Source organism: Tremella mesenterica (genome assembly GCF_000271645.1).
Source record: "Tremella mesenterica DSM 1558 unplaced genomic scaffold TREMEscaffold_6, whole genome shotgun sequence".
Lineage (NCBI taxonomy): Eukaryota > Fungi > Basidiomycota > Tremellomycetes > Tremellales > Tremellaceae > Tremella > Tremella mesenterica.
In genome coordinates, this window is record NW_006711230.1 from 373579 (window position 1) to 401011 (window position 27433).

Here is a 27433-nt window from a genome sequence, read left to right on the forward strand (position 1 = left end):
CGTGGCTTCCTGCATATCTATGTGTTGCCACACGTATTCTGAAGCCATTCATGCAGGCAGAACCTCCGAATTCGGAATCCTTGGCTCGCTGGAGCCATTTGGAGTTCAAATTCGGAAACGCCCCCGAAAGGATGTCTCCTTCAACCCTAGGCACTGTTTGGCGGTGATTGGGCAATCATTTTTCTCCTCTTCTTATTTCAATCATCTTCTTTCCATTGATTTAAACATAATAGTAACTTACTCAATTAAGCTCACAAGCTTTATGTCTCAGAATAATCAAGCTGATCAACTCATTCTTAACGCTTTAAAGAGAAAGTCGCCTTTTCGTGGTCGACCTCCGAAAGTTTATGCTCCTAGTGCACAAACACCATCAACATGTCAGTTTCTTCCCCGAAACTTGTATTACTCCTTACTAACTATGTAGCCGGTCCTTCCCAACGTACTGAGTCTTCTTCTATCTACAAGGCAGCTTCGGAAATCCAGTCAGTTTCGGTTTCGGTGCCCTGTAAGACAGTCCCTTTTCCTTTTGGTTCATTGAAGCTTATGCTCAGTAAATAATTCAGAGCAGTTTCCCGGACCGTCGCAGCTAAGCCCACAGAGTGTTCTTCCCCAATCTTCCAATCACAAGATGCCTCTGTCCACGGCTGATCCCAGTGGGTACTTTCGGACCCCCCCTATGTATCAACTGACAGGAGAGTTGCCCCAGGAAATACTCCTGTATCCTCCAACGGTATTGGTATTGTGACACCCGACTCGGCACCCTGGACAGAGCTTGTCATGGCCTCCCCCTCAGCTTCATTGTCTCCTGCTGTTCCGAAATGGTCTCCCTCTCAACCTCTGAATCCTATTTCGGTGGAAGATGAGATCATGACTGCCAGGCAAGAGGCGGCCGGGCGCTTCCGAATTGTCAATATCTCTTCCGAATCATACTCCGTACCACGTCCTGAGGCTCAAGTCTTGGAGCTGAAAGCTCCTCGCACCGACGCCAGTCTTGGGGTCAACATACGTGCTTTGGAAACCTTCTGTCGATTACCGAATCCTGACCTGGTGGATGATGATCGCTATGAACAGTTTGAGGTGGCGTTTCATCATATTCCGAAAGCCTTTGACGCGTTGGTCAGTGTTCTGCTGTTTCGGAAGTGTAACTCTGTTGATATATTAGCGTCAGGACTACCTCATCGAGACCCAGCATATATCCAAATGTGTTCAAGTGGAATGGTTGGATCCCCCTGGTTTATTGCCCGCCGACATCAGGGGAAGACATGGCCTCTTCTTTGTCTCTGACAGTGCTGTCGCGTCATACCCGAATCGGACAGTGTTTCGGTCGATCTTCCGATGCAGTGGCAACTGTACCCAGATCCAGCCAACTTTGGACAGTGTCCACCACCATGTTGAGCCGAAAGCAAAGGATGAAACACACACAACAGCCGAAGCTCACCCTCCAACTGCTGCCAGCGCACGATATTCCTCAAGAGCACGTTTAAAGTGTGATCTTTTTCTTGAGGTGGGTCACCTAAGGATGATTCATCTTCACTAAGCTGATTTTCTTAGATACGAATGACTCCCAGCAATATCCGAAAAGGGGTCTGTTGTCTGATCCGCCCGAAAGCTGCATATCACGGTCAACCGAACCCGTTGACATTACTTCGGATTTCGCCACATCTCCGAAACCTACTCCACGATGCTGCAACTCTGGTGGGAACGACTGAGTCACGTCTTCGGCTTCGGTGGTACAATTCCTTCTGCAAGATTCACCCCTATGTCCTATGGGTCAAGGCAAATTATCCCGAGCGTCTTCCTACCACCACTGACTTCCAAACTGCCATCCGAACGGCTCTGCGGCAGGAAAGGCTGGATCGGCTACCACTGGCGGCGATAAGTATCTTACATGCGGCCAATCCAAGCTCTTTCCTGCAGTATGTAGCCAGCTTTTCCTTGTCATCATGAGCTGACTGTCAGTTGCGAATATCCTGAAGGCCTGGTACTCGGTGGCACTCAGCCATTCCCAGCTGACTCTTCGTTCATTGCAATCATCAGTCCGAAACATGCATTGCAATCAGCAATTCGGCATGCCACAGATCGGGGCCTCTTTCTGGATTCGTCTTGGAGAAATAAGAATGCCATACGCTGTCCTGTGACCCTGCTAGCAACGGTGAATGAATATGGTCATATGGTCCCTGGTGAGTTCTGTGGTTTGAAGCGTTTCGGGTGGTTTTGGAGCTGACAATGCTCCAGTAGCTGTCATGGTCTCGAATCACGCCAACACCGATTCCTACACCGAATTCTTGAGCGTTATCCGAAAGGCTATCAAGAAAGAAGCGAAAGCATTACTCAAGGGCAAATCATCAGTGGTCTCCGAATATGAGAATGAAGAGCAAATCCTCATCAACGCCGAATACATTCACGAGGAGGATTTCCTTCCACTACATTTCATGATTGATTGTGATGACGCTGAACGAAAGGCCATTGAGGAGGTCTTCCCGGGAACTCCAATTCGGTTATGCCAATTTCATTTCATGCACGCCGCCCGATCTCGAGCACTTCGGCTATTTGGGAGTGATCTGGTGGGTACCGAAAAGGCCTTTGCCTTCCTCGTGGCACTTCGGAGGTGCCAACGATGTTCCGAAGAGGAGTCTTGGTCAGAAGCTTTTGCTCGACTAGAAGCCGATGTTGCGGCAATCAGCAATAACGATCCCGAAATTTGGGACAAAATCAGAACCTGGCTCCTGTCTGAATGGTTCAGCGACAGATGGAGGGGATACCTTGTCGACTATGGTCTGCCACCTCATCACACCCGAGATGGTACTCTCTCAACAAACAACTTTGTCGAAGCGGCATTTCGGACCTTTGACAGAGTATTCCTTGAATCTCGAGCCAACAAACGTATAGACAAACTCCTCACAATCATCATCGACGTTCACTTTCCCATGTATCTCCATTCACCACCAACATCTGCCCGCTGTGACCCCACAGTTCTGTCACACATACTTCAAGGACTGGAGCTTTGGGAGCAAGGGGCGGTTAGGGAATGTTTCGGAGACGAGATGCCTATGTCATTGAGAGGTCAACTAGATCATACATATTGTGTGACATCATCCGAATCGAGCAAAACAACACCGGACTCACATTACTGTGGGATCAAAGACAAAACTCGTGAACGATGCTCCTGCAGATACTTTACCGAAACAGGCAAAAGGTGCTCGGGTCTCTGGGCATTGTACTGCTTTCACACTTGTGGCTCCTCCGAAAAGTATTCTGATGGTGTCACGGCAAACGAACTGCGACTGCAGACTCGAGCTATACAGCTACAACGACGGTTAGGAGAGATATCTTATCCATTGGATCAAGAAGACCTTGTTGCCTATTGGGGACATGACCCTTCGGAGCCTGTGTGGCATGATTGGTCCTCCGAGCAGCCTCCGAAACAGGGCAAGCTCATCAGCATCGATAGTGCCAACCTTGATTTTGTCGAGCCCGATTCCCCCATTACCCGCCGAAACCGATTCCTCAACCATGCTGACGACCATCCCTCAACCACTGCCACCTTACCGGTTTCAAGACCAGAGGCTGATAAGGGTGGCCGTCCAGCAGCTCACCGCCCTCTGCATCCTTATCGCCAAAAGACAGCCCCCACAAAAGCTGGCATTCCTCGGGACGCACTACCACCACGAGATCGACCTGTTGGAGCAAAGAATTATCTTCAATCCTGTTTTGCTCTGTCGTTGTTCCATATTGTCTTCCGAATCCCAGCCTTCGTGTCCGCATTCAACGATGCTAATGACGCTCTCAGGCCTCACGCACCTTCTTTGATTGTGTTACTAGGTGACTTTCTTAAAGCCATTTCGGTAACTAGACGGCTGGTGGATTTGAAGGACATTGTACCGATCCTCCGAAGTGAGTTCCCTTCCTCCATCATTGCTGCCAATCAGCATGTTCATTTGCTGACATGCAGGTGAGAACTTGATAGATGAAGAATCTCAGCATGATCCGTGTGAACTGTTTCTCAGAATGACAAGCAAATTCAATCAGATCATTGAACAGAACCCGATTCGGAACACATTCGAATTCAGAGTAACCTGGGAATATGTCTTTCAGCCCTGTTCCCATGCAGTCCCTGTCAGGCAAGAGACATCCTCACTGGAGAAGCAAATGACCGTTCTCCAAATCTATCCCCATGGCTCATCACTTAACCTCATCCAGCTCATGAACCTTTCATTGTGGCGTTCATGCAGTCCCCAACATTGCTTTTCGGTACCATGTGATGGACGAATGGCTGTCACTCGAGCACGAGCCAAGATGTCCTTGGAATCCAACAACCTGCCCCGCATGTTACTCCTCAACATTGTCTGGGATCTCCGAAACCCCTCTGCATACCAAGTGATCCACCCTTTTGACATTCCCGAAACTATCAACCCAGCGCAGGTTTCGGCCGTACCTCCTGCTATACTCCCGAGCAATCTTCCAATGTACAGATTGAAGGGAATGCTCTGCCGAAAGGGGGACACCGTGCAGGTGACCAGTGGACACTATGTGGCTTTGCTAAAGCACGATGATGTGCTGTGGGAGATTGACGACGAAAAAACCTCTCGTATGTTTCTGAACCGGGACGCTTTCAGTGGTACACGATTCCCGGTCTTGCTGTTCTATACACTGGAAGATGAAGTCAAGCCATCAGCAAGTCAACCCATTGCCAAAAAGAGACGACTGAATAAGCCAAGTGGGAAAGCAATGTCAAAATCGGCTTCGAATCCTGAAATACCAAAAGCTGAAGGCCCCACAATGGAAGCACCAAATGCCCAGGCTCCAGTTTCGGACGCCATACCAGCTAATTCTTCAAATTCGGAGCTGCCAACAGCCACAGCTCCAACTTCGGCCCCGCCAACGCTCGAACCTCCGAATTCGGGAGATCCGAAGGTTCCTCCACCAAACCCAACGGAACAAGAACCTGCCCCAGTTGATGTCCAGTCCACAAGCTTGGCGCCCACCAGTACCCCTACAGACCCCACCGCTTCTCAGCCCAATGTTCTTCCCACAGTTTCTCAGGGTACCATCCCTCCGAAGCCTACACATATTTCTCCACCTGGTGATGAACCTCCCGAAACCGGGCCTTCCTCGAGCAACATGCTGTGCCAAACCAACACACTCCAGGGTGAATCGGCTCCCCCCGATCAAGCTATCAGTCTCAATCCCACTGTAGCTTCTCAAGACATTACAGCAGAACCAGATTCCTCATCATCATCCATGGACATCGATCCTCCAAGTGTCTTTCCCACTGTTGAACGCTCCCCCTCACCCGAGGTTCCCCAGTACTGTCAACTAGAAAAGGCTCAGTCAGTCATCGCCGAAAGACTAGCACAAGTTCAGTGGCGTTCGGGAGAATCCTTTCAACCTCTCATCTCCGTCAGCACATTTCAAGATGTTGATAGCCTTTCGGACGATCTCCTTGAGGACCTGTGCGACCAGATGGAAGCTATGTTTCATGACATGGCCGAAGATGAGCATAAGGGCTTGAAGCTGCAGGGTGTAGACTCCACCTTTGGGTCAAAAACGTTGCGTAAGTTCTACGGAAGGAATGAGTGGTACACCAATTTCGGAATCGATGATATCTTGCTTTCGGTGTCAGCTTTCATCCGAAATTGTGTGAATCTTGGGATTGGAATGTCTGACCCCATACCAAACTCGTTTGTTTACCGAACACTAGCGGCTGGTGACAGCTGGAACCCATACATACCTGGAAGTACGCCATGGCCTTCTCTCGGCAAGGATGGGCAATGGAGGAAAGAGAACACAGTTGGGGTTCTGATGTCGAGGTCCCATTTTGAGACACTGGTAATCTTTGGGCCACAGAAGCTGGTGTTGATGTATGATGGGGCCGGGGGGACGTATGATTCGGCGAAACAGAAGAAGGTAAGTTGGTCATTCAAAATCACTTCAATGAGGTGCAGCGTCACTGATCAATAGCAATGGTCACGCCTGCTAGAACGCCGTTTGTCCTGGGAAGTCAGAAAAGGCATAGCAACAGAGGCTGAAGCTATGGGTTGGTTGATTGCTCCAAATTCTCAGGTGAGTACAGTGCTACTCCCAAGCTCAATAATGACGTCCAGGCTACCAGGGATAGCCTGGACTGGGTTACACAAGTGGACTCTCACAGCTGTGGTCCTCTAGCATGTGCCTCTGCATGTCTTCTTCTCCAGGGAATCAGACCGACTGCTTCTGTGCTTGGGGTGAAATCATCAACTCTGGCTAGAGGTGAGAGTAGAAAACTACGAACAAGTGTGCTTCAACTGGTGCTTGCAATGGCTGCACGGGATCCAGCAAATGAGTCTATATTCAGTCCGAAAGTGAAAAAATTGATGGACAAGTCTGTACCTTCCATGACTTACTACATAGATCGCCTGTAGAGAGGTATCACAGCTGGTTGTGCATGAATATAATGACTAATATACCTCTGGATGCAAAAATACACTTGGTTTGATGCAGATTGGGGCTTGATTATCTTTCCCAAGTGAGTCCGAAGGCACTCCCGAAACTCCGAAAAATACTCCGAATCTCTCGCTCACTGACACAAGAAACAGTGAAGTATCTCTTGCAGGGATGTATGCAACATGAGCCAGGCTGGAAGAGTTCAGACATGGAATGCATTACACAGGCTAGTTCACACACAGATGAGACATTTGGACCCCAAACATAGAAAGACCGAAACATGAAATGAAAACACCGAAATGGATACTCGCCAAAATGAACAAGTGACACTACATACAAGGGAACTGTGACACGGATTTGATTGGCTACATTTAATCTTGAGAAGAATGGAGATCTGCATTTGTGGGGATTGTGGGAAAGGGATCATGACGTGTTGGTTTTGAAGAAAGTACATTTTCGGAGTTTGAAGGGTCATTTTCGGGATTCGGTGCGGTACTTTCGGAGTTTCGAGCGGTGATCTTGGTGGAAGGGGGATCAAGACTGTGAGCTCTTCTTCGGTCAGAGTACTCGTTCGGCTTCGCAGAGTAAGTCCTAATGTCAAAGAGGACCTGTAGCCGAGACTTTTCTCGTTTGACCTCTTCGAGTTCTGACTCAAGTTGCCTGATGGTGTAGTTGGCCGATTCCCACTCCTCTTGATCCGCTTGAAGGTCTGCCCGTAACTGCTCATTTGCTCCCTCCAACTGCTCTTTGAGTTCCTTCAACCGTACATTCTCCATCTCAGTCTCATTTTGCATGGCAGCGGTAATTTGCACAAACTGCAATGCCTCGCCGTTTTGCTGTTGCATTGTCAACTTAGCGGCTTCGGCCTCCGAAAGACGAGCTCGGAGAGTTTCCAATTCGGTGTTTTCCTTCTCAGCCATCTGTCTGGCCAGATCTGAACACCGCTGTTCAGCAGACTGACGAGCCTGAGCCTCCTTTTCCTTATCCCCCATTGCACTAGCGAACCTCTGGCTCATAGTCTTGAGCCCTTCCTGTGTCTCCTCCAACTGCTTTCGGATTGAAGCAATTTCGGCGTCTTTTTCGGCGGTAACTCGGGCAACAGCATGATCTCTTTCCTCATTCTTATCAATCTGCTCTTTGTACAGCCGGTCCAGTGTCTTTACCTCTCCTTGAGCCACATCTCTTTCAGAAACCACCGAGTCATACCGCGCTTTGAATTCGCTCCATGTCCCATTGATAGCTCTCACACCCGAAAGTGATTGGGTGACACTTTCGGAGTAGGCTTGATGCCGTCCTCGGTTGATTTCTCGGTAATAGTCTATCATTTCGGAAACTTGAGCGACCATTCGGGAAGAGAATTGCTCCTCAAACTGAGCCTGAGTCTCTTGAAACTCACTCATACGATGCAGACACTGTTCAACTTCGGGCATGGTAGACGGTGGAGCCGGGATGTAAGGGACAACCTTTTCGGGTGCAGGCTGGTCCAAAGAAGGGACAGTGGGCCTTTCGGTCCGAAATTCGGGCTGGAGTGGTGGGTTCATTTGAGGGAGTTTACTGACCACATTGACCGAAGTGACAGGAATGGAGGGTATCTGACCTGGCAAAGCTGTGGGACCAGAGCCAACGAATTCTGAGTGAGAACGAAGGAGAGAAGTGGGAGGTGGAGTCTGAGGGGGAGCCGATTGGGAAGCAAAGATTGGAGGAACTATGGGTTTCGGAGCCATCGTGGGTTTCGGAACATTGGTCGATGGGTTCGGACCAGGATGACTCTGCACACCTGATCGATCCAGGCCCTTCTGCTGTAGCCACTGCTTTACCGCTGCAAACGTGTGTAGTGAGGTAGGTAGTGGGGAGATTTGGGGAGGGCCAGAGACGAGAGAAGAAGACCCAGGTTGAAGGTTTGGAGGAGGGCCTGCTTTCGGAGCAGGGGAGGGGCTGGGGAAGGGGGCGGGTGTGACACTTTTAGCTTTGTGAGGCGAAGGGATTGTTGGTGATTCTTGCAATGTAACACCCAAAACGGTCTGTGTTTGTGCTATAAATGGGTCTAGAGCAGAGGGAACGGGTTGTTGTCGAAGAGATACGGCAGGAGAAGGAACAGGACCAACAGGGGACATTGTGGGCACCTTTTCGGAGGTAAGATCCATTTCGGGCTGGGGAGGACCTTGTTCAACGGAGAACGGCCGAGCCCGTTTCGGTTCGGGCTGGGACTCTTCTACATCCTCCAGGGCACGCTTGTTCACAGGAGGATGAACAGGACTACTTTGGACAAGTATGGGAGAAACCCCAGCTGGCAAACCTGCAGAGAAAAGGGGGGGGGCGGTTTCGGAGGGTTCCTTTTCGGGAACAACATCGGCAAATTTTGGAGGGCGGGGAGGGAATCGTGGCCTCTCATTTCGGGCTGTAGATTGTTCCGGTTGAGGTCTTTCTTCCCCATCATCTTGACCCAAGCTGGAATCTTGAACAAGAATAGGACCAGCTGGAGAAGACAGTTCTGTTTCTCCCTAAAAGTCAGCTGCTGAGACTTGCTTTCGGTTCGGAACTTAGAAAACTCACCTCCGAACGAGGTTGCTCTCTAGCAGACATAGGCGCTTCGGTGAGAGGTTTTGGAGAAGGTCTGACAACCCATTTCGGACGGGGTTTTGCCGCATCCCCAGCTGCGACAGTGCCTCCCCTAGCAGTCCTACGCTTGTCCTTCGGTCCTACCGGTTCCTGCAGTGGCGCATTTGAGAACCCAATCGCCGTGGAAGTTGCAGGGGGTGCTTTTTCTTTTCCCTTTCCTTTTCCTTTTTCGGGAGGGGGGGGGAGAAACCGATTTCTTGGGAGCCGAAGCTCTTGTAGAGCGTGTTGTGGTGGCTGGCCGGCGAGGTTTCGGAGGGGAGGGATGTGGTGAATGTTCAGAGTCCGATGAGTCCGAATCAGAATCCGAGCTGTCCTCAGGCTTGTCCTGACCTTGTGATGACTTTTTCGGCCGTTTTTCACTTTCGGAGGACTCTTCGACAAGGAAATTGGTCGGCTTGCCCTTGAGGGAGCAGGTGAGAGGGGGCTTTGTGGAGTTATAACAGTGGACACAGACACGAAACTTTCCTTCGTCCCAACGGTTGAGAAACACTGGTCGACCATCAGGTACATTGACACATTTCACTTCGGGATGCCTGAGATCAGCATTGAGTTTCGTTAATTTCACCCGAATTCGAGAGCCATATTTGACAAACAAATACTCACGTGTAATTGAAAGCCGAAACACAAAACTGGACATGACAGTTTGGCTTCGTCGCCGACTCATCCGCCGAATAGCATCGTGACCCTCTAGTAATCGCCCGAATACCCTCTTCCTTCATTTGTTTCGGGGTAGCTTCCCGAAGTCCTAGCTTTTCAGCATGCTGGGGAAGATACTTCGGCTCTGCATGCCACCAGGGTTGGAGGTAAAACCCTATCTCAGCTTGAAAAGAACGAAGTGATTTCTCATTCTTCCAAATGGGGTGTTGTGGCTGAAGATATTTTTGGAAATGAACATGGTCGGGGTGTAATTTGTAACCCTTCGGAGGGTTTACACTGGATTTATCTGTTTTTGAGTCGAAGGGGTTCGGCATTTTGAGAAAGAGGTCAAAGAGGTCAGAGAGATTGGGAGGAAGGGGGAGTGGAAAGACTCTAATTTTGATGATAAGATAATTTGGACGAGCCAAGGGGGAAGGTGAGATGAAGCACACAGATGCAGAATGAGCAGTGAGATCAGTTGAGAGTGAGCAGTGGAGAGCAGATGAAAAACGCTGGCTAATGTAAGCTGGAAAAAGATATGAAGAGGCTGAAGAGAAGTGAAGTGAAGTGAAGAGAAGAACTGAATGGAAGGAATGAAAAACGGGGAAAATCGCGTCAGCCCGTGTTGGTACTTAGTAGAAGTTCAACCAACCCCATCACCATCAGAAACACGTCAACATGATGGATCCTTGCTAGGATTTTGTGCATTCAATACCAGGCATGTGTTAACATGAATACCATGCATGTGTTAACATGAATATAAAGATACACGCATAGAATCAGGTATCCACTTGGGTAGATTGCTGGTCAGTAGTGAGTATGTGACTATGACCGAAAGCCCCCGAATTCTGCCGAAAGGGGACCAAAAAGCAAAGTGCGATTTCGGGTTCGGGACATTGCCCCTTCCCCTGGGGTCAATACTCCGAAAGATGTTCCGAAAATGGTATGAATAGACTCAGAAGGTGTCAGGCATTCCAATGATATCAGAAAAGCCACGGAAAGATGATTTTTTTATAGTGAAGGGATTTGGGTCAGTAGTGACGGGATATGGGAGTTGAACGACGTATTTTGGGAGAAAGTGGCAAAATTTCGTCGGGATTAATTCGAGTTCCGTCGGGATTATCCAGTTTTGCCACCGAGACGCGTCCTGGAAAATCAACTCCCTCACATCACCGCCACTTGATGAATCTAAGCGAAACTCCGGTATTTCCGATAGTGACAATGCGCCGAGTGTCAGCTCTTTCCACTACGTTTCCTCTATCATCTCTTGCACCTAGCACCTGGACACCCACCACCACTGTCGTCCACTCCTATATCCCACCCAAATCATCTCCGTTACCTCAGAGAAACCCATTGAAACATCCGCAATATTCTCACGAGCTCGTCCTTATCACAGCTTGTCCGACTACCCGTATCATATCACATTCCTCTAGCGCCTTCGACGACTCACACGCCTTCTCTACTTCGACCCAATGGCCTCATCTTCATCGTGAGTCAGATTCGCTTGCATCATCAGCGCCCTACAGCTAACATGTGTAGGTCTGGTCTGAAGGACTGGCGAGCAGGTCTTGCACCTCCGGTCAAAGATGACCGACCACAGACAGAGGTTGGTTGTACCTCTTTTGATCAGCTGTCCATGTTGCTGACATACAGGATGTCCTCGCTACCGAGGGTTCCACTTTTGAAAATTTCGGTCTTCGAAGGGAACTTCTCATGGGCATATTCACCGCTGGCTTCGAAAACCCTTCTCCCATCCAAGAACAAAGCATTCCCCTCGCTCTGTCAGGGCGAGATATCCTGGCACGGGCCAAGAACGGCACTGGCAAAGTGAGCTGCATCGCAGAGCCTACATGATCTCAATGCAGATCAGAGAGAACGCAGCTGACATGACAGACCGCGTCATTCATCATTCCCACCCTCAACCGTATCAACACCAAAGCCAATCATATTCAAGCAGTGCTCCTAGTCCCAACCAGAGAACTCGCTCTACAAACATCACAAGTCTGTAAAACCCTCGGAGCTCATATTCCAAATTTACAAGTCATGGTCACAACCGGTGGTACAACTCTCCGAGATGACATTTTAAGATTACAAGAACCTGTTCATATACTAGTTGGAACTCCTGGACGTGTACTGGACTTGGGAGGGAAGGGTATTGCCAATTTGAAGCAATGCGGGATATTCGTGATGGACGAGGCAGACAAGCTCCTTAGCGAGGAGTTTACCCCTGTGATTGAGCAACTTTTGGCGTTATGTCCGTCAGAACGGCAGTTGATGTTATTTTCTGCCACTTTTCCCTGGAATGTGAAACATTTCTCCGTAAGTCAATTTTCATTTTTCACTTTGATCATGTTCCCGAGGTCCGGAAGGCCCAGTCTGGCATATCGAGCAAAACTGACCTTACAGGATCGCCACATGATCCAACCCCACGAGATCAATCTCATGGATGAACTCACCCTCAAGGGTGTCACTCAATTCTACGCTTATGTGGAAGAACGACAAAAAGTACACTGTCTCAACACTCTCTTCTCCAAATTACAAATCAATCAATCAATCATATTCTGCAACTCGACCCAGCGAGTCGAGCTACTCGCCAAGAAAATCACCGATCTGGGTTATTCATGTTTCTACTCTCACGCTCGTATGCTCCAAGCACACCGCAACCGAGTCTTCCACGACTTTCGCGCCGGAATGACCCGGAATTTAGTCTGCTCCGACTTACTTACACGAGGCATTGACATTCAAGCCGTCAACGTGGTCATCAATTTCGACTTTCCAAAGACCGCAGAGTCGTATCTTCACCGGATAGGTCGATCAGGGCGTTTTGGACATTTGGGGCTTGCCATCTCGCTCCTCACTTTAGAAGATCGCCATAATCTATACCGCATCGAATCGGAGTTGGGCACCGAGATTGCGCCTATCCCAGCGGTCATCGACCCTGTTCTCTATGTCTCGCCAGGTGAGATCAAGCCCGAACCTACTGCTTCTCGACCAACGCCAAAGTCTACTCCTGCACCTGGTCCAATCGCTCCAGTGCCCGCGTCTCGACCCACTCCGCAACTTACGCAGCCACAATCGATTCAACCTGCTGCCCCTCCTGTCGCTCCTGCTCAGGCTCTCCGCTCCACACCATCCCCCAACATCCGGGACAATGCGGCTCTCCCGGCCAAACCTGAGACCCCAATGCAAAATAAGCCTGCAACGTATGATGGTCGCCCTCCCAATTTCTCCAGGGACAATTCAAGGGATGGTCAACCAGGAGGTAGGGGAAGGGGCAACGGCGAGCGTGGAAGAGGGAGGGGTCGGAATGATGGTCCGAGACGTGGGGGCGGTCGGGGACAGCCATTCGCTCAAGCACCTGCTGTGGTCAACTCATCGTAGTCGAAAGGGAGGCTAGCTGGGAAGAGGGGAAGGGAACGACAGGCAAAGGCGTAAAGAGGAGTCGAGGGGTGACATGTGGCAAGACGTGGGAAGGGGCGTAGTGCTGGAGGGGCTGGGTATGGGTGGACCGGTAGCTTGTTCAAGTCGGTGTTAGAAGCGAGGTGGAGGCAGCCAGGAGATTCAACTCTCCATCTTGGTCGCTTTGACTGAGAGGTAATGATGGATGAAGTGACGAGGGGGGAAGGGTAAGCGAAGATGGAAGAAGGGGAGAGATGAGCGGACGGAGATAGATGGTGTAGGGGAGGTCTCAGTTGCAGCGTGTATCATTCCTCTCCCATGCCAGTCGAGGGGAATATGCATCATGTAATCTGAGCTGGGCCAGGTCTGCGACGTTTGCCTCCCGTCATGGCGTGATACATAAAGTTGATCAATGACATTCGACACCCGTCGTCTGTCCAAGGTTGAATCTGACGTGACTTGTTATCGGCGCATACGCCGTAACTTACCGACCACCGACTTGATATGTACAACCATCATCTCTATCTTTTCCCTCTACTTCTCATTCCTCTATTCTTCTTTCTGGTCCCTTGCATGCTCCCTCTTCTCGTCTTGTCCCTTCTGCTTTGGTTCTCTCCGACTTGTCTCAGACCCGACTCGATCTTTTCATCCCTTCGATCCCTCGACCACCTTTCTTCTTCACCGTAGCAGATTACCACTGTTCTCACAAAGGAGGGTTCTTAATATCGTTTTGATCACTTCTTCCTCCCTCTCTCATCTATCATCCTCTTCTCCATACTCTCTCATTCCTTGAACAGTCCACCTCCCTACATCTCCACACACTAGCCCACTCGTACTATTGCCGCTTGATCACTTTCCGTTCTACTCGTACCGCCTTCAACTCTGCTCATCATCGCCGTCTTGCCGTTTCCCCATCTATCTCCAAACTCAAACTTACCCGACTAGGTAATCACTATCATCCATTCATCATCACACCCATTGTCTTTACTACCATCTTCTCCGTAAGTCTCTTCTTATCTTCATCTCATCTTTAATAATGACTGATTCACCAGCTCTTGATCAAACACCAGACAATATGTCTGTCCCTCTACCTTCTCCATCTCTCATATCAGCACCACCTAGGGCTATTCCTCGATCTCGACCTGATAAACTTGATTTGACCGAATCTTCTTCTCCTACCACAACCACACCGGGTGGGACATCATTCCGACGTCCAGTGAGGAATATAGGGTTCAAAAGTCCTTCTCCTAATGGAAACAATCATTCGGGTGAAGTGGATGGTCAGGGTCAAGGAGTAGGAGGGGAAACAGATAATTGGAGAGATAGGAAGACTAGGGGACCAGAGAGGACGGTCGGGGGTTTTGAGAAACGTCAGACGGTCGTATCTCCTACAGAGAAGAATGGCGGGAAGGAATCTCCTGTAGGCGATACAAAAGGTATGTGAAGGGTTGATTTGGTCTTTCATCATAAATCGAAATGGTAGTAGTACAACACCTCCTATCGCAGATCACACTGCGGGAATAAAGCTAAGTAGTGACCTTTACTGACATTCAGCCGAGGCACTCTCCCATGTACCTTGCAGATTCTTCAAAGCTGGTACTTGTACCGCAGGAGCTAGCTGCCCATTCTCTCATGATGGAGGTAAGTGAAGATATTTTGGTAATCATTCCGATGCTCATGAGTAGGGGGAACTAAAGAGGTCTGTCAGTGGTTCTTGAAAGGTAATTGCAAATTTGGTCATAAGTGTAAGTCATGAACTTCGTTGGCATCAAAGTCATGCATCACTCAGGTCGCAACTGCTGATGAAAAGGTGCACTACTCCATCTTCATCCCGGTGAACCACTATCTATGGATCGACGGAATAAGAAGGCTTCTCAGCGCGAAGCTCGCGAAAAAGCAGAAGGAAAGCCGTCTACTCCTAGTACCCAAGCCGCTCCAGAGACTCCCGCCCCTCAGCACCATGATACCATACGTACTGCTGTTCCGGTTCCAATAAAATCCGCCCTCAGTTCTTCTCTTCAATCCCCTCCTCCTCATCGTCTTCCTTCATCGCCCTTGCGTGAACCTTTTGGTCCTCCGTCTGGTATCCAAGCTGGCTCACCTGGTTTTGGACGATTCGCCTCTTCCCCCAATCGAGCAGGTATAACTCCACCGTCTCTTGGACTGAAATCCCCTGCTGTATTACAATTGCGTCCTTCTTCCGCTGTCCCCTCACCATTACGTCCACCTGTCACGGCAGCACCTGGATTCAGTAGTAGTTTCTCCCAACCTCGTCTCACTCCCGATCGACCTATCCCACTTTCAGCAAGTTTTGCGGATGGTTCTTCCCGGCGTAACATTTGGTCTCCTTCACAAGAACCATCTAACGAACTTCTCTCACCCGCACGAGTATTACCTCCCGCCAGAGCTGTACCTAAACACATGCGTGCTGAAGATGAAGAACGCGGAGAAGAATTCCTTCCTGCTTCCTTGGAGGATCTCTTAACCCCATCCGAACTTGCTCGAAGACAAAACCGACGTGATTCCCAAGGTTCTTTCCCCGGTTCACCCGTCGGGATAGGTCACGTTCCATACTTTGGCGAACGTCTAGCTCAATCAGCAGGTCCAACTATGGACCCTGGTTTCTTGAGGAGTTTATGGAATGATACTGGCGTTGATGCTCGACGAGGATCTCCCTTATCACCTGCGGATCGAGAACAGGAAAGAGATCGAGAAGATGTTTTCAATTTCGGTCCGGCTACAGCTCAACCAGCACCAAGACAAAGCTTGTTAAGTCAACAAAGAGGTCCCACAAGTCCACAAAGATTTATCACAACCCCTGTATTATCCTCACCACAAGGTTTGGAAGCTCCTTATTTACGTACACCTCCTTTACCCAGTAGTCCGAGTGCGAAAGCTTTACAGGAACACGCTCCGGGTCAAAGTCTTCCTGGCGGTTTGGCGGGAGCTCTGTCTAGATTACATATGACCGGAAGACCCAGTGGTCTAGCAGATACCGGAGTCTTGATTCCAAAAACTGGTGATAGTAGTGAAGAGATTACACCTCCTGGCGGGACAGTCCCTCTACCAGGGAACGGAAGGAGGGAAGGGAGGGATGAAAGGGATGAAGGTGTTTTCTTGATGGATGGTTAAGAATGCCGATGATCTGGATCAGTTACGATAAAGTCGTGGATGTTTTAGATGTGTTAGAAAGATGATTGGAGATGAATACAAGGAATCAGAGGAATGAGAAATCGAAACAAACGAAGGAAAGGAGGAAAAAGAATGACTTATGTGATGATAGTGTATCTGATGCCGTTTACCAAATGAAGATGTACGGAATGCATGGTGATTTAATCATCCCAAATATGACCACGAGAGGGTATGAAACAAACTTTGACTACTGATTCTACTACTTGCTATCTGTAGAATACTTATCGAGGCCGATTATCGCAAGGTCAATTTCAAAACCCGAGGTGGACGGATTTGACTTTGTATCAACTTTCTCTTTCTCATCTTTCCTTCGATATGATTCGATATCATGCTCCACGTTCTTACTCTACCTTCGAATATGACTCAAAAATCAACTTTAACTTTCCCACCTTCCCTTCGAAAACGCCCTCCATTTCAACGTTCACTCTCTCACCTTCTCGTCGACGTGGTTTGAAATCAACTTCCTCTTTCCCACCTTCCTTTCGAATATGACCCAAAATCACTTTCCACGTTTCTCACCTTCCCTTCACCATAACTCGATCGCCAGACCTGTGGCCATAGGGAGGGAAAATCAGATCTCGCTTTTCGACTCTGTCGATCCATTGAGGTTGTGGCGGTGTCTGGACTAGATGGCTGTGCGGTAGGGGTTAGAAGGTAGCTTGGGTGGCATAGCTGTCCGCGAGATCCGCCCCTTTTCATATGGATGAGGGCGATGTTGGGCAGCTAAAAAGTAGTGAGTCATCTATCACTTTTCCCACGTTCTCACACCTTTCCCTTGATAGTAGACTTTGATTTATACGCCTACTAAATGTCATTGGAGAGCTGAGATGATCTACTTTCTCTTCCCAATTAGGACGTTCCATTGATGAGAATGGCGATGACGGAAATCGATTGAGATGAAGAAGTTATAACAGGGGTCGAGTTGGCGGGCGTATTCCGTTTGCCTCCTTATTTCATCAGCTTATCTCACACTCTCTCCGTCTTTCACACAACACATCATGAGTAAATCTCCCTCTCCCTCATTGACTACGTGGCAGGAAAGTGCGGACGGTTGGTTGAAGCTGATACCGCCGAAAGAGCCTCCGTCGACAAACTACCAAGAATCTGATTCCATCCCGCTCCACACAATTAGGCCGCCAAGTCTCCTCGACGAGGTCGGGCCGACTGAAGTCTATGGACAAAGGTCAGACGACCAAATGTTTTACCGCTTCGAGACCAGGGTGAGGAATATCCTATACCTGTGGTGGGGCGCACTGACTGCCTAGATCGGAGCAGGTCCGAACCCTGATCAAGAGTTTAACGTCGAAGAATATGAAGATGTCGTGACCGCCGCAGAAGGAACACTTGCTGAACAGCTATCACGAGATCCAGATATCAAGGAAACCTTGAAAGCCACGTTGACATCACTAAATTTTGAGATTACAACTTATATAGTCACAGGCTTCCCACAGGATGGAGAGCTTTTGGATGGAATTGCTCTCAGCATGCGAGGCGATGTTCGAAGCACTCATTTACAAAGAATACTCATCCGCGCCTTGGAGCCAAGGGTGAACACACTTAGTGAAACTCACAAGTCAATGCTTGTCAAAATGGGGATGCAAGTGGACACTATGAAAGCTCTGACGATGAGATCAGACAAGGGGAAGGGACGAGCTTGAAGGTGAAAGCTACGTACGAGGCGCATCTCACTGATTGTATCCTGATTTTCCCAATCCCGACACAAATTGGGTAACTTACCTGGAATTTCTACGAAGCTGGTCATCGTAATCAATGGACTGTAGAACTGATGAATGTCTGTTGTCTATAGAGTTTACGGTACTTTCCATTTGATTTACCATAACGTTAGTGGAATGTAGATGCATTGATGTGTCGTGGCTTGTTGAAGTATACGTATAATATTCGCCCTGGTTTCTGGGTCATGTTTTGGGTATCACATGATCTGGTTGCCATGACAACGATGGCCCATTAGCCCATTTTGTTGAAACCTCTTCCGGCGTAGGCGGGTTCCTAATTGACGATCAAAGGATCAGATGAAAAGTCACTTTTGGAACCTACAATGGTTGGTGAAACTTTCAGAGTTCTTCTGTCGAAGAAGATCACGTAAATGTCGACACGTCAGGAAGGAGTTACCCCGTCGGCATGGAGTTCAGGGGGGGGGGGGGGGGGGGGGAGATGAGAGGTAGATAGGCAAGCATCCAACTTTCCCATGTTTCCCACATCACCTTTCATTTCCCATTTGAGTAATATATGTGGTCAATCTCCCATTTGAGTAATATATGTGGTCAGACCTCCTCGACTAAGAAGCCTATAGACGATCCGTTGTTGTGGTGGTGTCGGAGATCGAACGTAGCTTGACGATGGGGGGATTATAAAGAGGGTACTTCGGGGAGGCGGAGGGGGGTGCGATTATTCTAATCCCTGTTTCATCATACTAACAGACCAACGATCTTTCTTACTTTACTACATTGACACAAGATGCGTGGACAAACATTACAATCAAGCAGGCCTCAAGACAGTCGTTTTAAGGGAGTGCAGCAACAGAAGCCAACGACCACGGATGGGATTACTGTGTGTGAGTGGCACCTGATAGAAAGTAATATGGGTCTTGGGTCGCAGATCCCAAATCTTCCAGGATTGGGTCCAACCATCATTGGTGTGGAAGCAACCCAGTCTGAGCATGCGGAGCAGGTCACAGGCCAAGTGTTTCTTCGTACACAGGTTTGTAATCCCACTTCAGCATAGTCGTAGATCCTGATAATCCCAGTTTGGAGGAAATCCAAGTGATTCAAATGAGAAGATTCCAACAAAAGTTGACAGCAAGCAAGGAAAGGACATTGTATCACCAACCGCAGAGAGCTCAGAGATGATCTCTCAGCTCATAGTGAACAAGGATTTCCTGAGATCTCTGGCAAGTTTGAGCGCCACCATAATGGAGACGCGTCTTGAGGAGATGATAGAATATACAGAAGATGATATGAAAAGGGTCCTATGGGATGAATTGATGAGGGGATTCAGCCTAAAAGAGGACGTTCGGTGGCATCATCTGCAATCAGTTGTGCTGGAAGCCTTCTCAAAGGATGACACCCTTGCTCAAGCTTACACAGGCATACCAGAAATGTTAGAGGGTAGACAAGGCATTGAATCTTCTGCACACCAGCAGTCAGGGCTGCAAGAAAAGGGCAAAGAACGTGAGGTGTAAGGCATTGCCTGCTGCCATGCAGAAGTAATTATACGGCACCCCACCATGGAGAACATGGACACCAGTGACTGGACAACAGTGACAAGGGGAGAGATCAAAGCATATTTTGATAACAGATGATGGAATGAATGACATGATGAGAGACATACAATCACATTTCTTGACTCCCAGTCTACCTGCATATGCTCCTTTGCTCAGAGACTAAAACACACACACACACCCTTGTTTCACAGGCAAGTATAGGTAATGTCACGGACCGGTAAATCCCGTCCATGACAGGCAGAATGTGTCAAGAGACCAACTAACCAGCATTGGGACGATATAACAGTGCCCTTCAGAGGCAGCAGTCTGAACCACTGTGCTAAAAGGCCTATTAACCGGCGGTTACTGCATACCGCCGGTCGCTGGTCAAATACCCAACCCATCCTATCACTGTCACTATCAAACTGTCTTGTCACTTCGTGACAGAATGCTTGTCACGAACTACGTCGCGACACCTCGATTACTCCACCAACAATGACCCTCCTTTGGCCATCAAAACCCCATCACGCCTTAACCTCTTTACTCTACACGTAACTCAGGACTTCTGACACCAAGTACGGCGAAGTTAGACGGAGTTAGGCTAAGTAGGAACAATGGGAGCAGAAGTACGGCGAAGTTAGACGGAGTTAGGCTAAGTAGGGACAATGGGAGCAGAAGTGCGGCGATGTTAGGCGGAGTTAGTCGAAGGAGGAAGAGGATGGCCGAGGGCTCGGGGAAGTTGGACGAAGTGCGTTGAAGTACGTCAAAGCGCGAGAGGGTTGGATGAACGTCTAGGAGGAGTAGATAATATTAGCTGAGGAGATCGCTGAAGTTCTTCAGCGATCCTTGATTGTTGTCAGTAGTGAAAGACAGATAGAGATAGCTATAAATCAGGATACATCGCCATCAGTAGAACAAAACCCTAGTTAGAGTAACTACGCCGAAGTACGCCGTAGTTACACCCATTTCGACGTCTGCGCCCTCCTGGTTGGGTGAGACATCGACTCAGAGCGTGAAGTTAGCCGAGGTTCGTCGACCGTCGGTCTATTAAGAAGTAGTTGTTCGACGGCCGTGACAGTATCAAGGATCGCTCTTACCGACGACCCGTGCGAACCTCGGAGAAGTACGAAGATAATATGGAACCAGAAAGGAGAGTCACACGAGGCATGAGTAGGAGTGACGACAGGATGGAGGAAAATGAGAGGAGAGCGTTGGAGGAGCTTAGAAGAGCAATGGGACAGGACCTTGGGATGGAAGATAGTGTAGGGGGGTCAGTTCAAGGAGATGAGTCCATTCCACCAATACCTTCTAATCCTCCTACCCCTGCGGGCGATGCTCCCCCGCCTATCGGATCCCCAGTTGGATCGGATCAAACTCCGCGGCCAGAAAATGCTGGAAGTGGGACGAACTTCGGAGAAGGAGGGACACAAGGGGTGATGCTAGCCTTGATGCAGATGGTGGCAAACATGAACAAGGATATGATGGAAGAACGTAGGCGCAGGGAGGAGTGGGAGCAGAGGAGGGAAAGGGAGACAGTAGGGGGAATTGCAGAAGGGATATCTGAAGGGGTGAGGTACGCCATGGGACGGCAAACTTCGGCGACTCCAAGCGTAGTTGGGGAACAACGGAAGGGTATCAAGTTGCCTAATCCAGACTTCTGGAGGGGAGAGCGGAATAAGTTGACGGCCTTTCTGTCCGAGTGCGACGTACACTTCGAATTAAACTCTCATCTTTTCCCCGACGACACTAAGAAAGTCTTTTTCATGATCTCTCACTTACGCGAAACTCCCCTCCTCGCCGTTCAACCCGATCTATCTAAACGGCCTCTCCCAGAATACCTCACGGCGCACAACCAGTTCGTCAAGTATCTCAAGACTAACTTCGGCGACCCAGATGAAGAAGGAACTGCAGCCCGACAACTCAACGACCTTAAACAAACCGGCTCTGCTTCGGACTACTTCTCTGCCTTTCAACGACATGTGGCGATACTCAAGTGGTCTGATGATGGAAACTTAGTCGATCGAGCTAAGAAAGGTCTAAAATCGCACCTTCTAGATGAAATCGCAAGACACGGTAGATCGTTTGGGACTGTAAAAGAGCTATTGGAGTTTGTGATTCCCTTGGACAACCGCCTGTGGAGGAGACAAGTGGAGAAGGAGGCAGAGAGGAAAAGGGAAGGAGGGATAAGGACAACGACAGTGGTGGAAAGTCAGAGGACGGAGAAGAAAGAAGAGAAGAAATGGGAAAAAGGACAACCTTCGGCGCAGGTTGGTGTCCAAGCGGCCATGACGTCCACGGTGGTAAGGAGTGCGCCGCCGAACATCGACGAAGTTCGCCGAAAATGGCCTAGGCCAAGCTCCGATCTGAGGGAGACAAGGAGGAAAGAGGGGAAGTGTACGGAGTGTGGTGAAACAGGACATTGGCTGAAGGAATGTCCTGTAAGGGAGGCTAAGGTTAAGGTTGGACTGTTGCCTCCATGGGGAGAGAAGTTCGGAGAACGTGGTGGAGGGTCGGGAGGGAATGCAGTACCTCTTGGACAAAGGAGGAACTTGAATGCGGTTGGAGGAGAAGTAGATTTGGAAGAGAACCAGGGAAAAGAAGAGGACCTGTCGCAGTAGGCGAGGCTCGGCGGGTCCGCCATATTCTCTCGGCCACCATTCCCAAACCTATAAAAGAGACGCAACTGATGGAGCCAGAGGATTGTGAATACAAAAATACACCACTCAGTACCCCTTGTTCATGCAATGTCGATAATCATCTCCTCATCCCTTCCGTTTCCAGAGATCAACCTAAATCGGACATTTTAATTAATGGAATGAAGCTAACTACGCTCTGGGACACCGGGGCTACTTGTTCATATATAAGTCCTAGAGCGGCGACGAAGATAGGCGCAGAAAGGAGACAATATCAGGTGAGCGTACCCGTTCACATGTTCGACGGCTCGGTGAGTGTCGCGGGGCCTATCACCGAGTTTGTCGAAGTCGGATTTAGTTTGACGAAGGACGCCGAAGTGCGATCTGTTCGTCTCGATGTAACAACGCTCTGCGACGCAGATGTTGTGATAGGGTGGGATTGGATGAGGAAGGAAGGGGTTGTCCTTGATGGAAGAGACAACTCGGTGAAATTTCCCATCCCAACCCCACCAAGTGCGGCGAAGTTAGCGGCCATAGGTCTGCCAACTCCGACGGACGCGATAGATCTCCGAGACAAAGATGATCAGGATGAACTGAGTCCGGAGGAACAGGAGGAATTGTATCAGGTGGTTCCTGAACAATACCACTCGTTCATTGATGTCTTTAACCCAAGGAAGGGAGGTGAGGAATTACCTCCCTCGAGGAGCTATGATTTGGAGTTTGATCTTAAGGAGGGGGCGAACCTGAAGGTTGCTCCACTCTACTCGCTTGGAGAAGATCAGAGAAGTGCGCTGAGAGACATCCTAGACCGCGAAATGTCGGCCGGAAGAATTCGACCCAGTAATTCGCCCTACGGATCACCGATGTTCTTGGTACCGAAGAAGGCGAAAGGTCAATGGCGAATGGTCATTGACTACCGAAAGTTAAACGAGGCAACGATACCCGACGCCTATCCTCTGCCTCTGATCGGCCAGATAACCGAAGAGCTGGGAAGAGCGAGGTACTTCAGCAAGTTAGACCTAATTGGGGCTTATCAACTCCTACGAGTAAAGGAAGGTCATGAACACCTGACAGCGTTCAGGACACAGTACGGTATGTTCGAGTCTCTTGTTGTCCGAGATGGCCTACGGAATGCTCCCGCTGTGTTTCAGCACTTCTTGAATGAAAGTTTTCGAGAGCTGCTGGGAAAGGGAGTAGTAGTCTACATAGATGATATACTCATCTACGGTCAAACGTTGGAAGAACTGAGGGGAACTACGGCGAAGGTGTTTGAAGTGCTTCGGAGGTCGAATTTGTTCGTTAAAGCTAGTAAGTGCGAGTTTGAGAGAGATTCGGTAGTCTTCCTGGGGTTCGTGGTTTCACAGAGGGGAATTTCCAGTAACCCGGATTACATCGATGCTGTCGTATCTTTTCCCCGTCCTAAGAACTTGCGAGAGAGTAGGGGATTTATGGGAGTTGTCAGTTATTATCGGCGTTTTGTCCCCAACTTCTCCAAGATTGCTAAACCGATCAATGACCTCACCAGGAAAGATGTGCCGTTTGTTTGGGGAGTAGAGCAGGAAAGAGCCTTTAAAGAATTGAAGGATAGGATGTGTAGGGCGCCAGTATTGGCTCACTTTGACCCTTCATTGAAGACACTACTACAAACAGATGCGTCGTTCTTCGGCTGGGGTTTCATAATTTCGCAGGTGAACGAGTTAGGACAAGAGCATCCGGTGGCCATCGAATCCGGAGCGTTCCAGGCGGCGCAGTTAAACTATACGGTAGGGGAAAAGGAGCTACTCGCTATTGTTGAAGCTTTCAGGAGAAGGAGACACTTACTACTACAGGTAGAGACTACAGTTCTCACAGATCATTTAAATTTAACTTACTGGATGGAGCCTAAGCAGCTTAGCCCCAGGCAGGGTAGGTGGGTCGAAGAGCTCTCTAACTTCAGGTTTAAGATGGTGTATCGACCGGGAAAACAAGCTACACTGCCGGACGGACTGTCGAGAAGAGCAGACTACCACTCAGGAAAAGGAAGTACTATGATGCAGGAGAGCAATCTTATTCAAGGTTTGCCGAAGTTCGACGAACTTGACGACACTAGCTCTGGGTTACAACACCTACTTCGAGCCTTACAGGGTACAAAGGAAGTACGAGAAAACGACCTCATTGATCCTATGGATTTGATAGTTGGAATACAGGAAGACGAAGAGGTGGAGGAGGTTAGAGAGGAATTACTGGGGGTAACCTGTGCTAAGTGCTCTCATCTGACATGTCACGATAATGTGCAGGAACCAGAGTCGGTCACCGAACTACGCCGTACCTCGCGGTCCCCCTTAATACTTCGTGGGGGGTGGAATTCAAGAGGGTTCCTCACGTTCGATGGTCGAACTTATGTGCCGAACTACGCCGATGCTCGACTAAAGATAATGAAGACGCGGCATGACTCGGTCCTAGCGGGTCACCCAGGCTCAGCGAAGACTCTCGAGCTAGTCCTACGGGACTACGTTTGGGTTGGAGTAAGGAAGGATGTTGAAGATTACATCGCTGGATGTGCGGTGTGTCAGAGAGCAAAGACTAACAGGCAGAGACCCCATGGAGAGCTTAAACCACTGGAAGTGGCTACGAAGCCATGGTCCAGCATTTCGATGGATTTCATTGAAGAGCTCCCGAATTCCCATGGATACAATTCCATCTTAGTAGTGGTGGACCGGTTAACCAAATGGGCCATTTTTATCCCGACTACGACGAAGTTAACCGCAGCTGGCCTATCCGAGTTGATAATGGACTATGTGGTAGCTCAGCATGGGCTACCAGAGAACATAGTGTCTGACAGGGGATCGAAGTTTACCTCGAAATTTTGGAAGAACTTGACCGATAGTCTCGGGATAAGACTACATCTCTCTACTGCATATCATCCGCAGACTGATGGACAGACTGAACGAACCAACCAGTCCTTAGAGCTCTACCTTCGAATCTTCACTTCTTATCAGCAGAACGATTGGTCGAAGCTGCTTGCTCGAGCTAGCTTCGCCTACAACAACACCCATCATTCTGCGATAAATAAGACACCATTTTATGCGAACTATGGGTACCACCCTCGATGGGCTGAAGAAATCAAGGCCAGTGAAGTCGAAGTGCCCGCTGCTACGGTGGTGGTAAAAGACTTGACTGAAATACACAAAGATTGTATCGAAGGAATTGAGAAAGCTAATGAGAAGTACGCCGAAGGATACAATAGGAAACACCGGACTACGCCGAACTTCGCGGAAGGAGACCTAGTGATGCTGTCGTTAGAGAATATTAAGACGAAGAGACCAATGAAGAAGTTAGATGTTAAACAAAGTGGGCCGTACAAGGTAGTACGGCAGGTAGGTTCTCATGCTTGTAAGTTGGAATTACCAGGAACGATGGCAGGTATCCATGATGTATTCCATGTCTCCTTGCTCCGTCCTTATCACCCTCCAATATTTCCTGGTCAGCAAGCTGAGCCACCTGGCCCAGTAGAAGTAGACAATGTGGGAGAGTCTTGGGAGGTAAAGGATATTGTAGACTCTAGAGTAAATAAGAGATCAGGAAAGTTAGAGTACTTGGTGGAGTGGTTAGGTTACGAAGGAACAGACGACTCAGTATCATGGGAACCAGTGGAGAACGTCGATGGAGCTGACGACATATTGGCGAAGTTCCACGAACTTCACCCTACTAAGCCGAAGGAGGGGCGACTGCGAAGGGCTAGGAGATAGAACGTACTGCATACAACATAGGATTACAGCTACGTACCGCTCACTTGTCCTTACTCTTACCCTTACCTTTTCCTTTTCCTTTCTCCTTCGATCTACTCGGTCCCGCGGGATTGGTGTGGAGGCTACCGATGACCGAAGGTAGATCGAGAGTCTCAGACGGGAACGCAGTAGAGAGAGAAGCATTCCATGCCCGATTCATAGCCCCAAAGAAGTCACCGAAGTCCTGGACATCTCGAGCAGCTTGCATGCTCGGGGTCCTCCACAGAGAACGTATGGTCCGTAGACACTCGAAGGGAAGACTGAGGAGGTCGAGAGCAGTCTGGGCGGAAGCTGGGACACGAGAATTACTACGGCGACCTAACCAGTCAAGGGACGGTGGTGGCTCATACGCCATAGGAGTGACTAGGAAGGGGGTGTCGAACAGTCTTCGGCGAACATCGGCTATCTCAGTAAGGCTTCGGCGAGAGACGGCCGCTAACCTTGTCCTTGCTTCGTCGTCCAGAGCCCCAGTGTTGACTACATCTACTAACGCCGCAGTAAGATTGTTTAAAGCGTTAGCTTGACGAGAAGAGAAGTCAAGCAGGAGAGATGTATCATTTCGGGCGGCCTCAAGCTGAGTAGTGAGACCGAGGACGAGAGAACGATAAGTGGCGAATTCCTTTTCGTCCTCAGGAATACGGACGTCCAGGGAGATACGAGGGTGGACGAGGGACAACCGGGGAGCAGAGGGACCAGCACGCTGAGTATCTTCATTTTCCACATCACCATCATTGAAGGCAACCTCCTTCTCTTTAGATTTCCCTTTTGATTTCTTTAAAGAAGACTTCGGTGTCTTCTGGGAAGCAGAGGGAGGGGTGACGGGAGGGGCCGCCGAAGAGGCCGGAGGAACAGAAGGACGCCGACTTCGGGTGCTGTGAGCCGGAGGAGAAGCTACCACTGGAGAGGACGGACGTGGCGCCGAAGGACGAGAGGCCGAAGGACGAGAGGCCGAAGGACGGGAGGCCGAAGGAGCAGAGGCCGAAGGACGGCGAGAAGACGAAGGAGGAACAGCCGGGAGACGTGATGGGCCGGCCACAGGAGCGAAGGGCGACGGCGACGGAGGCGACGGGCGGAGGTCCGGCGAAGTACGGCGAACCGACCGGAGAGACGAAGACGGTACCCGCGAACGGGGGACAGACGCTGGAGTCTGGGGAGGGGGGAGAGGAGAAGCGTCGAAGGGACGGGGCGGGATGTCCCGGGCAGAGGAAACGGGACAGAAGGAGCAGGGGCCAGACGTGCATGAAGCACAACGGAGGGCCTTATTGTGTGGCCTGACTGCCTTGAGGCAGGGCCAGTTTGGACGATTATACGTGATAATCTCACGTCTACTAATTAGCAGGAGTAACTTAGGCGTAGTACGAATAGGTGGACTCACCGGCAACGATCACACGCTTCGTCAACACCAACCGCGATCCAACGACCAGGCTCGGACTTCATCTTCTCCCACAAGTACTCTTCTTCCCGCAGTGATCTCTTCACCCGTTTGGGCGAAGGCTCCCCTCTGGGAGAAGGGGGGGGAGCAGCGACAGGGGCGGCGGGAGCAC

General features: G+C 49.6%; 7 protein-coding genes across 7 annotated transcripts; 6 read left to right on the top strand and 1 right to left on the bottom strand.

Moving 5' to 3' along the window:
- Positions 1-628: 628 nt before the first annotated feature.
- TREMEDRAFT_62701 (uncharacterized protein) lies at positions 629-6401 on the top strand (the record flags this gene model as incomplete). Its single annotated transcript, XM_007005011.1, has 10 exons — positions 629-653; positions 698-1116; positions 1163-1286; positions 1428-1504; positions 1552-1916; positions 1960-2180; positions 2236-3894; positions 3953-5907; positions 5962-6063; positions 6087-6401. 10 exons carry the CDS (start codon positions 629-631, stop codon positions 6399-6401), a joined length of 5262 nt encoding a protein of 1753 aa, XP_007005073.1.
- A 4539-nt stretch (positions 6402-10940) lies between these two features.
- Positions 10941-13437, top strand: TREMEDRAFT_44243 (uncharacterized protein). The gene is made up of 5 exons (XM_007004932.1): positions 10941-11167; positions 11218-11284; positions 11332-11505; positions 11572-11997; positions 12085-13437. The coding sequence occupies exons 1-5, from the start codon at positions 11151-11153 to the stop codon at positions 13057-13059; spliced, it is 1659 nt and encodes a 552-aa protein (XP_007004994.1). The 5' UTR covers positions 10941-11150; the 3' UTR covers positions 13060-13437.
- A 358-nt stretch (positions 13438-13795) lies between these two features.
- TREMEDRAFT_73988 (uncharacterized protein) lies at positions 13796-16418 on the top strand. Its single transcript, XM_007005153.1, has 5 exons — positions 13796-14078; positions 14130-14513; positions 14632-14718; positions 14763-14822; positions 14888-16418. The coding sequence occupies exons 2-5, from the start codon at positions 14153-14155 to the stop codon at positions 16207-16209; spliced, it is 1830 nt and encodes a 609-aa protein (XP_007005215.1). The 5' UTR covers positions 13796-14078; positions 14130-14152; the 3' UTR covers positions 16210-16418.
- Positions 16419-17267: 849 nt separating this feature from the next.
- Positions 17268-17927, top strand: TREMEDRAFT_62705 (uncharacterized protein; the record flags this gene model as incomplete). The annotated part of the gene is made up of 2 exons (XM_007005012.1): positions 17268-17489; positions 17535-17927. 2 exons carry the CDS (start codon positions 17268-17270, stop codon positions 17925-17927), a joined length of 615 nt encoding a protein of 204 aa, XP_007005074.1.
- An 817-nt stretch (positions 17928-18744) lies between these two features.
- Positions 18745-19468, top strand: TREMEDRAFT_62706 (uncharacterized protein; the record flags this gene model as incomplete). The annotated part of the gene is made up of 2 exons (XM_007005013.1): positions 18745-18987; positions 19145-19468. The coding sequence occupies 2 exons, from the start codon at positions 18745-18747 to the stop codon at positions 19466-19468; spliced, it is 567 nt and encodes a 188-aa protein (XP_007005075.1).
- Positions 19469-20625: 1157 nt separating this feature from the next.
- On the top strand, positions 20626-22107 carry TREMEDRAFT_62707 (uncharacterized protein; the record flags this gene model as incomplete). The annotated part of the gene is made up of 2 exons (XM_007005014.1): positions 20626-20980; positions 21689-22107. The coding sequence occupies 2 exons, from the start codon at positions 20626-20628 to the stop codon at positions 22105-22107; spliced, it is 774 nt and encodes a 257-aa protein (XP_007005076.1).
- Positions 22108-25739: 3632 nt separating this feature from the next.
- Positions 25740-27326, bottom strand: TREMEDRAFT_62709 (uncharacterized protein; the record flags this gene model as incomplete). The annotated part of the gene is made up of 3 exons (XM_007005015.1): positions 25740-25839; positions 25895-27214; positions 27265-27326. The coding sequence occupies 3 exons, from the start codon at positions 27324-27326 to the stop codon at positions 25740-25742; spliced, it is 1482 nt and encodes a 493-aa protein (XP_007005077.1).
- Positions 27327-27433: the final 107 nt, after the last annotated feature.

What these genes read in the sequence shown, in the direction of transcription:
- TREMEDRAFT_44243 (XM_007004932.1), top strand. An exon ending in CCAAGAACGGCACTGGCAAA is followed by an intron (nt 11,506 to 11,571) that starts GTGAGCTGCATC and finishes CTGACATGACAG; the next exon opens with ACCGCGTCATTCATCATTCC. An exon ending in GGAATGTGAAACATTTCTCC is followed by an intron (nt 11,998 to 12,084) that starts GTAAGTCAATTT and finishes CTGACCTTACAG; the next exon opens with GATCGCCACATGATCCAACC.
- TREMEDRAFT_73988 (XM_007005153.1), top strand. Translation starts at nt 14,153, where the DNA reads ATGTCTGTCCCTCTACCTTCTCCATCTCTCATATCAGCACCACCTAGG. An exon ending in CCCATTCTCTCATGATGGAG is followed by an intron (nt 14,719 to 14,762) that starts GTAAGTGAAGAT and finishes GCTCATGAGTAG; the next exon opens with GGGGAACTAAAGAGGTCTGT. An exon ending in TTGCAAATTTGGTCATAAGT is followed by an intron (nt 14,823 to 14,887) that starts GTAAGTCATGAA and finishes GCTGATGAAAAG; the next exon opens with GTGCACTACTCCATCTTCAT.